Source organism: Pelophylax lessonae (assembly GCF_965119305.1).
Source record: "Pelophylax lessonae genome assembly, chromosome: 7".
NCBI lineage: Eukaryota > Metazoa > Chordata > Amphibia > Anura > Ranidae > Pelophylax > Pelophylax lessonae.
In genome coordinates, this window is record NC_138774.1 from 152,479,077 (window position 1) to 152,491,956 (window position 12,880).

A 12,880-nucleotide genomic window follows, 5' to 3' on the forward strand; every position below is an offset into this window, starting at 1 on the left:
AAGGTTAAACAGGACAAAGAGTGAATCTTCTTAATGGGGCCACAGACAGCAATGGAAACTGACACTCTATCCAAAACCATAAAGTTACATTTTAACACCAGAAACTGGTATAAGATGAAGCTACAACATCCACATGGTGGAAGTTAGAAAATACGTGAACAGAAGACTGGGTGGCAGCCTTGCAAATCTGGGAAGCAGTAGCTTGATGGTGAAAAGCCCAAAAAACACTCACAGATATAATGCACTTTGACAGAAAATGGTGGATTGTCGAGACCATAAGCTTGAATGATGCTGAGCCACCTAGAGATACAGGAGGAACGAGAAGCTGGTGCACCCTTATCTGGACAATTCAGGATGACAAAAAGCGAATCAGTCTTTCTGAAAAAGATGCAACTACTAAGATATAGACTAGGGAAATTAGATTTTGGTGAACTGGCACCAGACACACAGATGGAAGAAAGATGTCCTGACTGAGGTGAAAGGCAGAAACTACCTTAGGCAATAAAATGTCCTGGGCCTTAACACCACCTTGTCCGGACGTAAAACGAAATAAGATCCTTGCAGGATAAGGCCTCCAGTTTACAATCACTGTGGTGAGGTAATGGCTACAAGGAACATCACCTTGTGGGTGAGAGCAGAGAGGAAAGCCTCTAATGGGTTAAAACAGCAGTTTCTGAAGTATTGAGAGAACCCGATTCAGATCCCATGGGGTCGCACAGGAAGAACAGCGGAAGCTATTTGGGACTCTCCCCCTAAAAAGGTCTTCAACAAGGAGTGAGAGGCCAACTTTGCCGAAACAAATGTCAGAAACCTGACTTTAGTGCTGAGAGCCAAAAGCTGGTCCAGACCCAGCTGTAGGGAGGAGAAGATTCATCCCACATAGAAAGTCCTAGTGTGGAATCCCCAAGACTCACATCAAGTGAAGTAAGGCTTCCATGTTCAGTGACAGACCATGCGTTAAATAGACTTTGTAGCTTTTAGGATTTTGAGTAAGTCTGCCTGCCAATTGTCCATGCTTGGGATGTTCATGGAAAGTAAAACTGGAGCATGAGGTTCTGCCCAGAAAAGGATGCTATCTACCCAACTCTCTACAATTAGAATTCTGGTTCCTGATGGATCCTTAGTATGGGTCGACCATTTCTTTTATATAGTATTCCTCAAATGGGTGCAAGGTTAATAAATGTTTTTGGGGAACAAACTCTTGCCAGGGTGTTTCCAATCTCTGTAAGAAGATACTTGGAGTGGGTGCAATGGAAACGTCTTTGCAGACTTAGGAGGAGTGCTAAAGGTCGAAAGACTGATTGAAGTAGCACTTGTAGAAACAACATGCTGACCCTCTAGTTTCAGAGTGGTGAACACTCTCTTAAAGCGCATTTTTACTTAAGTTTTAAAAGCGTTACTTTTACTTTTTTGCATATTTGAGAAAACTCCATTATAGATTTGTTATGTGTTCCCATTTCGAAGTCAAAATGGAGAAAGCCCCCACTAGATTTTGCTATGTGTTCCCATTCACACAGCATACCAAAAAAAAGAAAACTATATATCTTACCTTTTAGCTGTTTCTCAGGAGAAGGTGTCATGGCTGACTGCAAGGACTTTTGAAAAATGTGGGTCTGTCCCAAGTCTGTCCTCAGTACCATTAAAATGCAAGAAGTCTAGCTTCTAAACCTTTAATCCTTTGTTAGGACAGGCCATGTTCAAATCTAGTTACAGCAAAAAATGAAGATCTGCTTGCGCAGTACAGACAGGATTAATTTTAGCAAACACAACTGCCCAACCCCCCATAAACAAAGATAACCAGTAGGATTTTACAGTGCTAAAGGATAAAGAATGAAGCTGCATATTTTAAATACATTTTTTTGGGTTTTGCTATGAGAATGAGAACACATAACAAATATAAAAGCTGGTGTTATCCCAAATTAGCTGCAAAAGTGGAAATACACTTCCGTTTGTGAGTAATGGCATAAGACTGACTCCTCTTCTGGAAATAAGTTCATCAGGCCAAGACTGGAATGATTTAGTTTCAGTCAGGGCCTCTGCAGCTCATAACTCAAAAGCCCCTAAGGTCCTAGGCAAAACAGATTTAGAATGTCCTGGGGGAGGAAGGGGGTGTGTGCTTGTAGCCTCTGTGGTCAGAGTTACTAAACTGGGAGATTTGGGCCTTAAAGTCTTGCATGACTGCAACACATCAGCTGAAAGGACAGAGCAACTGGCCACATTCAACAGTACTGAAAAGGACTCGAATGACAGAAAAGACAGTATTAGCAAAGGGCAACTGGATTTCAGGCTGCAAACAACCACCCCATCAGTAGGCACACCACATGTAGCCCCAGAGCCATTTGTGGAGTAAGAGCAAGTAGCCCCTATTACAGTGGGACTTTCCCCTACGACCGCATGGCAGTAAGGGAACTTAGAGTACTAAACAACTTGTAGCAGTTTGAGTTCAGATGGATGAGCAGACGTGACCAAAACTACTGTAGGCAGGCTGCAGGAACTGATCAAAAATTGAAGTTTTTAATGACTCTGTACAAGTAGGAGCAGCAGCAGGGAGTGCCGCACTGTGGAAAACCGCACAGAGCACACACACAACACTCCACCCAGACAATGCCAGTGCTCCGTCCCACAGCTTTAACCTCAAGTTCAGTGGAAAACAGGTAATTTTAAAAGGTGCCCAGTGACCTAAGTAAATTAGGTAGCTTCTGATGCTCAGCTTTACCTGCCCACTCACTGAGTATTCGGGGACAGGGCAAAAACAAAGGCAATGCCAGCAGCTCTGAACCTGGAAAGTGCTCTGTGACCAACTTGTTAAAAGCCAAGTTCACATTAAAAAATAAATAAATAAACAAATGCACATATTTTTGCAGGTAAAAAAGTTTGCATTTATTATTTATTTATTTTTACTGGAGCCTGCACAGCATTGCAACCGCGATCAGCAAATTATAGGTGCAACGTGAGTCTTTCTCCAGCCTTATGCCCATAGGACTTTCAGTTACAAAACTAGAAGAAGACTAAATTAATTATGACCATTCAAACTAGAAGTAAACCTGCTGCAGTGGAAGATGGTACTTGTAGTCTTTTCATTCACATGAATCATAAATAAATAATATGGCTGTGTGATCAGAGACCCGCAAAGCCGTGCTTTTTTAAAAAAAAAAAAAAAACAGCGAGTGGGGCAAGAGGATCCCCTGCCCACTGTCACAGACAGGTGGGTGCACAGAAGCATGTTACATGTTACACCCTACATAGGAGGTAACATAACATGAAGGTGCGCTAATCCTTTAACATGAGGAGGTCTGCAAAATGCCTTACATGGAAACCCAGTGCTCAAAAGGTCATTTCCAGGCTATCTCCACAACATACAGACAAGTGGGGCCTGGAGACAGCCCTACAAAAACTAAGCTGAGCACGGCTACAATGGTTAGTTGCAATCAAAGAGACTAGTTTCAGTAATGAGGAGTTTCAATGGAGGAGAAAACCGTTGAAGAGAAAGGTGCTAGCAAAAATAGGTTAGCCTTTTACACAGGAAAAACAGAAAATTACTTTCAATCTCACAGGACACTAGCAAAAAAAACTGAGGCATGCTGCTAGTGGGAAGTGGTTATCCTGGACTTGCCTATTTTTTTTTTTTTTTTTGTCAGTGTCCAATCCCACTGTAGGCTGCATCAAATCTGCTTTTTCTGATGCTGTGCACTACAACTGAGATGAAATGCAATAAATATGCATTGAAGGTGCACTGAAAATGAATGGCACTGAAATACGCTAACGTGGTGTAGTAATGCACATGTTACTGCAACACACTGAATCAGAGTTGTTGATAGGCCCTAAAGATTACCATCCCCCAAAGTTTTTTCTGAATCATGCATTTTATACATGTAAAGATACTATTTCGTATATTTATTCCTTCTCTAGTTCACATGCCTTTATTTATAATTTCTTTTTCACATTTCATGCTGAAATGATGGTTTAATCACAAAATGTCAAATCTAAGATTTTATTTATTTTAATGCCTATTAGTTGATAAAGTCTAATGTGTATTCACAGTCACCAGCAGTACCCATAGGGGTGTAAGGAGGGGGGGGGCAGAGAAACAGAGCATTGATGCTGCATAACTGCATGCAATCACTGGAGACAAATGAGTGGACATGGCCCAGCCAGTTCCCATGAACTTGATATTAGAACATGCAGACAAGCAAAGTGTCTTAACCTCCTGTATATGAACTAATAATTTTTTTGTCTTGCTAGAGCTGAAATTTAATGCTGAAATGTTGACACATCAGTCCCACTGACATTACACTGAGCTAGCTCAGATTACAAGTGAAAAGAGATACCCTACATTGGACACCAGTTGTAAGATAGACTGTTGTAAATAATATGATCCTGTTTCTATAAGAGCCCATTCCGACTAGCGCGACTTGTCAGGCGACTTGTCAGCCTGACAAGTCGCGGTCCGTTGAGTAGTACAGGACCCGTTCTAATAGGAGCGACACAAGTCGCTCCGACTTAGAAAAAGGGTCCTGTACTACTTTGGGGCGACCTGGGAGCGACTTGCATAGACTTCCATTATGTGAAGTCCCTGCAAGTCGCGCCGAAGTCGCGGTGCACGCGACTTCACAGGTTGCCCCCCAAAGTCGGATCGCCTCAGTGTGAACCGGCTCTTAGACTATAGAACATGTTAGAAAGGTAAGATAGTGTGAACACATCATGCCTGTAATAAGACATGATCCAATTAGACAAGTATGATCCAGTGAGGCAAACAGCAGATTGCAAACATGTTCCTAGTCTGCCAGACCACCAATCGTGCAAATCATACTTCTCTCTGATCAAACGAATGAGCTGCTAATTCTACTGTAAAGCTTCTAAATCTGAACACAGTAGGTCCCACAATCAATAGTAACTGAACTAAATATTGTTCTTGATGTCTAAAGAAACCAATCACAATATTCCTTTCATTTCTTGAATACAGTAAAGGAAATGGAAATGAACATTCAGACTGATCCCTCTATGAGACAAAATTATAAATTTAATAACAGAAAACTGTTAGCAACTTACTGATTTTGTATGCTCAGGACGTGGAGCAATTACAGGAGGGGTTTCATTTTCCTCTTCCTCCTCTTCTTCTTCTTCATCCTCTTCTTCTGATACCGGAGGAGCTAAAGGAGGCTCTGATGCAGTCTTTGTATTCTGGAAGAAAAAAAAAATGTAAATGACAGGGTTGGACCACTTAAAATGACTTCCTTGAAGTCTTTGATACTACAACAGTGAAATGTCCCTGAAATTTCCAGCCCTGCTCCTGTCTGAGTTTTTTTGGTCTTCTCTCCCACCTCTGAGTTGTAGATTTTCCTGTTGTATTCTCCATAATATAAAAACAAAAATGTCCAAGATTGAGAATGGGATATCCTCATAATTGCTATAGCAAGCATAAATCTCAAGCTCCTAATAGGATAGATATATATATATATATATATATATATATATATATATATATATATATATATATATATATATAAAAAAAAAAAAAATCAACAGGTGGATTTTCTCTCCAGCATCTACCGAAAACAGAAATATTTTTATAGTTGGGCTGACCCCTTCAAGGAGCGGACATTGCAGTAATTACAGCTAACCAGCTTTTCCCCACTTATACTGCATACATTACAGGTATTCCTTGTATATATTATTACATAGAGCTTTAGGTTACATCATTTTGAAACAAGCTGGAGAGAATCAAAAACAATTGCGCACCTAGAAAAAAAATTATAGCGGTCACCTATGCTAATCTAACAAGAAGGAAATATTGAATATTTTGGCTTTGTCAGAACAATTTTCTTTTTTTTTTTTTTTATATAGGAATATTGGCAAATAAATACAAACACCTACTTCTATGATGCAGAGGTTCTTTTTTTTTTTTTTGTTTGTTTTAGATAGAATGCTCCCTTAACTTCTGGAAGAAGTGATGCATGTAATATTGTGCACATTTTAAACAGAGTCCCAGTAAAAATACTACTACTGGTTTTAATTGTTTTCTAGGGGCATAATGTCGATCCTTTGAAAACATCAGATTTAGATGATGGGGTCCTGCCATTGCAAAAATACCTTAAGGTTAATTCGGGTCAAAACCTACAGTATCTCACAAAAGTGAGTACACCCCTCACATTTTTGTAAATATTTTATTATATATTTTCATGTGTGACAACTCTGAAGAAATGACACTTTGCTACATTGTTAAGTAGTGAGTGTACATTGTAAAGTAGTGAGTGTACAGCTTGTATAACTGTCAATTTTCTGTCTCCTCAAAATAACCCAACACAGCCATTAATGTCTAAACCGCTGGCAAAAAATGTGAGTACACCCCTAAGTTAAAATATCTAAATTGGGCACAAAGTGTCAATATTTTGCATGGCCACCATTATTTTCCAGCACTGCCTTAACCCTCTTGGGTATGGAGTTCATCAGAGCTTCACAGGTTGCCCATGGAGTCCTCTTTGACTCCTCCACGATGACATCACGGAGCTGACTGAAGTTAGAGATCTTGCACTCCTCCATGTTCCGTTTAAGGATGTCCCAAAGATGCTCAATAGGGTTTAGGTCTGGAGACATGCTTGGCCAGTCCATCACCTTTACCCTCAGCTTCTTTAGCAAGGCAGTGGTCATCTTGGATGTGTGTTTGGGGTCGTTCTCATGTTGCAATACTGCCCGGCCCTGTCTCCGAAGGGAGGGGATCATACTCTGCTTCAGTATGTCACAGTACATGTTGACATTCATGGTTCCCTCAATGAACTGTAGCTCTCCAGTGCCGACAGCACTCATGCAGTCCCAGACCATGACACTCCAACCATCATGCTTGACTGTAGGCAAGACACACTTGTCTTTGTACTCCTCACCTAGTTGCTGCCACACACGCTTGACACCATCTGAACAAAATAAGTTTATCTTGGTCTCATCAGACCACAGGATACGGTTCCAGTAATTCATGCCCTTATAGTCTGCTTTTCTTCAGCAAACTGTTTGCAGGCTGTCTTGTGCACCATCTTTAGAAGAGGCTTCCATCTGGGACGACAGCCATGCAGACCATCTTGATCCAGTATGCGGCGTATGGTCTGAGCACTGACAGGCTGACTCCCCACCCCTTCAACCTCTGCAGCAATGCTGGCAGCACTCATAAGTCTATTTCCAAAGACAACCTCTGGATATGACGCTGTGCATGTGCACTCAACTTCTTTGGTCGACCATGGCAAGGCCTGTTCTGAGTGGAACCGGTCCTGTTAAACCGCTGCATGGTCTTGGCCACCATGCTGCAGTTCAGTTTCAGGGTCTTGGCAATCTTCTTATAGCCTAGGCCATCTTTATGTAGAGCAACAATTCTTTTTTTCAGATCCTCAGAGAGTTCTTTGCCATGACGTGCCATGTTGAACATCCAGTGACCAGTATGAGAGAGCGATAACACCAAATTTAACACACCTACTCCCCATTCACACCTAAGACCTTGAAACACAAACGAGTCACATGACACCGGGGAGGGAAAATGGCTAATTGGGCCCAATTTTTACATTTTCACTTAGGGATATACTCACTTTTGTTGCCAGCAGTATATACCTTAATGACTGTATGTTGAGTTATTTTGAGGGGACAGCAAATTTACACCATTATACAGGCTGTAAACTCACTACAGACAGTCCCCGGGTTACAAACAAGATATGGACTGTAGGTTTGTTCTTAAGTCAAAAATATAAATTTTTAAGTTTGTTCTTAAGCCAAAATAATAATTTTTACGTTTTTTGGATAGCATAGGGCAGGGTTAACACTCCTGTACCATTTGTTTTGCTGCCTGTACCCCTGTTTAGAAGATTTCACCTCACTTTCTGTCCCTACGACTACTGGATTTTGAACATTTTGGATTGTTGTGGAAACCAGGATTGGTGATAAAGCTTCAGTGGAGACACCTATTTCCCATGAGAACACTTAAAGAAGTGAATTTCCCTTCCTAGGGCTAGATTTCTCCTCCCTTCATGTTGTCTCCCTCCATTTGTAAGTAGGAGTCGTTTGTAATCATTATTACACAGGTCAATCAGAATGAATGCACTATAATGGACAATCGAAATACCAATAAACATGTCAAGCACACGGGAACTGAGAAAGGGTTTTGGCTACTATCTTTTCAGTACATTCCTATTTCTGCTGTAAGTAATTGAATAATCCACTAGCTTCAAATTTCAGGAACTTAAAACAGCAAATTGTCTTTACCCAGACCCACTGTAAGACATTCAACCCTGTAAAGGAAGGGGCAGAGCAGTAAACACGGAATAGGTTATCTAACCAATTTAGGTCCCAAAAATAATAAGAAGGCAGAAGACAATTAATCCTCCCAATAACTGATCATTTATCTATTTCATAGATTATAAATACAAAGCTTGCTCTTTGCATTTGATTCATGCTCCTATTTCATGTTGCCCAAGTACACTAACCGGATGTATGTCAACATGTAACAGTGGGGGCGTGTTCAGGATGGTGCTGAGAGCGGACGCTTAATTCCGAGCTCTGCTGGCCGCTGCATTTATCCTGCTTCTATACCTCCTCATTAGACATTTTCCGTTTCCCTACATGGGTGGGACCATATGGTGATAACCACGAGCAAAGGGGTGACTCTGGCTCGTCGCACGGACTCGTCCGCAGCAACCTCTACTCCACCGGAAGGGACACGTGCAGCCGCCATATCCGCAGACATGGCCAAACAGATGGAGCCCCCATCCTCCCCTCAGGCAGAGGTTACAGACTTTGCAGCATTAATGGCGGCTATTAACAACTGCCAAATGGCCCTCTCAACCAAGATCGACTATGTACAGTCGAATATAGGTCTTATGCGATAGGACCTTGACTACTTCCGTGACCGCATTAACACAGTGGAGCAGCGGGTCTCGGATGTGGAGGATCACCAGCATGACCATGTGGCCGATCTCCATATGCTGAAGATCAAGGTCCACCATCTTGAGACCAAGGCGGAGGACAGGAACCAGCAAAATAACCTGTGAATGCTGGGCCTCCCCGAGGGAGGGGGGAGGAAGGTAATGACCTGGTGACCTTTACTGAGCGCCTCCTTACCCAGCTTCTGCCTACAGCTGAGTTTTCTCCCTTCTTCTCAGTTTTAAGAGCTCATCGTAATGCCACCTACCAGAGGGCCTCCTGGAGCCCCTCCTAGCAGGTTTATTTTCAAGCTCCTTCATTTTTAAGACCATGACCTGGTCTTGCGTGCTGCCAGAGTGCAGGGTGAGCTCCTTATTGGCAATACCAAGTTGATGATATTTCCTGACTACTCGGAGACCCAACGGCTGCGCAAGTCCTTTGACATGATACGGGCTAAACTGCAAGAACGTGGGCTCAAATACAGTATGCCATTTCCTGCACGCCTTCGTATTCAAGATGGGAGGTACGGTGAAATTCCTCATCTCCTGAGAAAGCTAGGTCTTGGAACCTCCCTTAACTCTGTTAGGAATCCTCATACTATGTGATACCATGACCAAGAGGCCTTACTTTGCATCTATATGCCTACTTATGCCTTAAGTTTCTTCTTCTTGTTCTGATGTTACCTTGTTTAGAACGTGTGGGCTGCTCATCGGATCTACTGTTTAAGTTTGTGCTCCCCGGCTTCTAGCTGGGTGATCTACACCTATTTTACCTTCGACCATCAGAAACTCGTATAACCTTACAGATGTTTGGAGATGAAGAAAACTCTCCTTGCGGGCCTATACATGCCACTCCGCTACTCACAAAACCCTATCCCGTACGGATTTGATTTTGGCGGGTGCCTCTATCCTTCCGCAGGTCAATAAAATCTCACTCCTCCTCCTGGGCATATCTGATCACACCCCCCTCCTACTTCAGCTTACCCTTTCTGTGGCTCCATCCGAAGGGCTTTGGCGCCTGTCTTGCTTCTGGGTCTCTGACACCAGGATAGATATGGCCTATCGCTCTCACCTGTTGACATACTGGACCCAGAATGCTGGTTCTGGTACTACTTGGGGCGCCTTTAAGGCATTCACAAGGGGTACATATCAAAACCTTATTAAGCAGGCACGTCTAGCTTCCAAGGTTGACCTGGATACGGCTGAACAAAGAGCCACACGGCTTGAGAAGGTATTCGCCAGCTCTCAGGATACTCTGAACTACCATACTTGGCAGGAGATGCTTAGCGAGGTTCACTGCTACTAAAATGATGATATTGCACCAATCTCAGAGAATATTTGAACAGGTGGTAAAAAATGGCAGACTGCTGGCGTGGCTGGCTAAAAAGCAAACTGGTCCCGTCATTATATCTAGACTTCGATCTCTTTCTGGTGATCTCCTGACAGACCCAGCTGCTACCAACAAGTGTTTCGCTTCCTATTATCGATCACTGTATAGTTATAAAGTAGCCTATGCTGAGGAAGACTTGGCTTCCTTCCTGGACGCTGTTGATCTCCCCCGGTTGACTCCTGCTTATAGTGCTAAGCTTGATGGCCCTATTACTACAGCTCTGCTGTCACTCCAGGCCAGTAAGACTTCTGGGCCATGGCCAGCCTGGAGAGTTATACAAGACCTATGAGGAAGATTTGCTGCCACAAGTCCTTGAGATTTTGAGTCCGTCCCTATGCTCTGGAACCCTCCCCCCCTCTATGTCAGAGGCTGTGTGTGTGGTATTGCTCAAGCCTGGGCAGGATCCCGAGTTATGCTCTTCTTACCGGCCCATCTTATTAAACGAAGACGCAAAAATCTTGGCAAAAGTTCTTGCTAACCGTTTGTTTGATATCTTTTATCTTGGCTCTAGTGGATGGCGATCAGTCTGGATTCATCCTGGATAAGGTCACTGATATTAATATTCGTAGACTCTTTACACATATTGTCCTGGCCTCTCCAGACAGCATGGGGTTGGTGGCCTCCCTTGATCCCAAAAAGGCTTTTGATTGTGTTGAGTGGAGCTACCTCTGGACTGTCTTGGAGAGGAGGTTTGGACCCCACTTGATCTCATGGATCCGTTTGGTATACTCAGCTCCGACAGCAAGAATCTGTACTAAAAACAACATCTCCTCCTTTTCCCCTCTATCGAGGTACGCGCCAGGGATGCCCCCTTTCCCCGGGGCTTTTTGCCCTGGCAATGGAGCCCCTCACAGCGACACTACGAGCTGCTACAGAGGTTCAAGGTATACAGGTAGGAACCCTGATTGAAAAATTAGAACTATATGTGGATTATGCCCTTTTATTTGTAAGAGACCCTTTTTCTTCTCTGCAGGCTGCACTTGAAATAGCAAATGATTTTGGAGCCGTCTCTGGGATAGGGATCAACTGGGATAAATCCATTCTTTTTCCCCTTGGTTCTTGGTCCTCTCCTCCTGTTACAAACACCCCACTTGTGTGGACCACTGAATTTAAGTACCTTAGTATACGTGTTGGTACTACCATCCAGACCTTTGTGGAACTTAATATGTTGCCCCTGTTACGTCCCCTGTCCCAGAGATGCACCACATGGCAAACCCTTCCGCTATCGACTGTAGGTAGAGTTAACCTGTTTAAAATGATCTTCTTATCCAAGTTTCTATATTTTTTCCACATTACTACCATAATTATCCCCAAATCCTTTAACAGACTGGATGTTATTGTAGGTGCATTTATCTGGGCCGAGAGGCCACCTCTACATTAAGACTCCCAATTAATCAGGGGGGTGTCCCTCTCTGATTTTCGATTGTACTATTGGGTTGTGGTGTCGGTCACTGTGCAATGGTGGTTCTCTCAGGCAAAAGACAACCCGGCAGTTTCCCTTGAGGTAGCTGTAGTAGGCTCCTACTCCTACTAGGCTCCTAGTAGGCTCTACCCCATCTGCATATGACACCTGACCCTCATATCTGGACCTCTCGAGGGATTGTGGGTCTTAAACACATCATCTCAAATGGTACCTTAAAATCTTTGCAGGACTTCAGACTGAATTTCATCCGCCCAATAAAATGCTGTTCAGGTACTTGCAGCTTCGGCAATGCAGTGCTTTCACAGTTCTCTACCCTATTGTTCTGGAGCCCTGATCGCTAGGGAGCTGGCGAGACCTATGTCCTCCATTTATCTCCGTCTATCCATTGCTCACTCCGTTAAATTGAATAGGTTGGATCATAAATGGTGGACAGATATACCGGACCTCAAAGAAAGACTGAAGAAGAACATTGTGTGGGCCACTATGCTACTACTATGGTGTCAGCTAGGGAAAGGTTTGCTAAGGTTAAGTTCCTGCACAGAGCCTATTTTACCCATTCATTTGGCCAATATATACCCTGCTGTCAGTCCCCTATGCAACAGGTATCAGTCATCCACTGGCACCTTCTTTCATATGGTATGGACATGCCCTAAAATCCAGGAGTATTGGGCCTCTGTGGTGGAGGTAATAAATCATACTTGCGATCTGTCCCTTGGTCTGGATCCCAGAGTGTGGCTGTTGGGGGGTGCTAGACGGTGCAGAACTAGGTTGTTATATTAAGTTATTTGTGTTCTTCTCTTTCTATGCCCGGAGGGACATTTTACTCAAATGGAAGTCAGTACTACCCCCCACCATGACTTCCTGGCGTGCCTTGCTACCTCTATACAGGCTTACCTATGAAAACCAAAAATCGCCCCAGGAAAGCGACAAAATTTGTTCGGCCTGGATAGACTCCTGGGGTACCTGATTTGAGATTCGACTGGTTGCTTGTTTACCTCCATTGGGGGTTATTACTCCTATATATATGGGCCGATTTTTCTGTTCCCCTCCTTCCTCTCCCGAACTCCCTCACTAGTCCCGCTCCCAAATGTATCCTTCCCCCCACTCTTCCGTTCTCACTGAGATCCTAAAACTATATTGTTTTCTATGAATGTCTATGTTGTATTACTGCTG

At 43.3% G+C, this 12,880-nt stretch overlaps 1 protein-coding gene across 6 annotated transcripts in view; it reads right to left on the reverse strand.

Annotated features, from left to right (window-relative positions):
* Nucleotides 1-12,880, reverse strand: part of PAK3 (p21 (RAC1) activated kinase 3) — a 337,291-nt gene that overhangs the window by 56,976 nt on the left and 267,435 nt on the right. For all 6 annotated transcript variants that reach the window (XM_082264390.1, XM_082264388.1, XM_082264392.1 and 3 more), the window contains one exon: nt 5,050-5,181. In XM_082264390.1, coding sequence (XP_082120516.1) covers nt 5,050-5,181 — 132 coding nt within the window. The remainder of the gene's footprint in view (nt 1-5,049; nt 5,182-12,880) is intronic.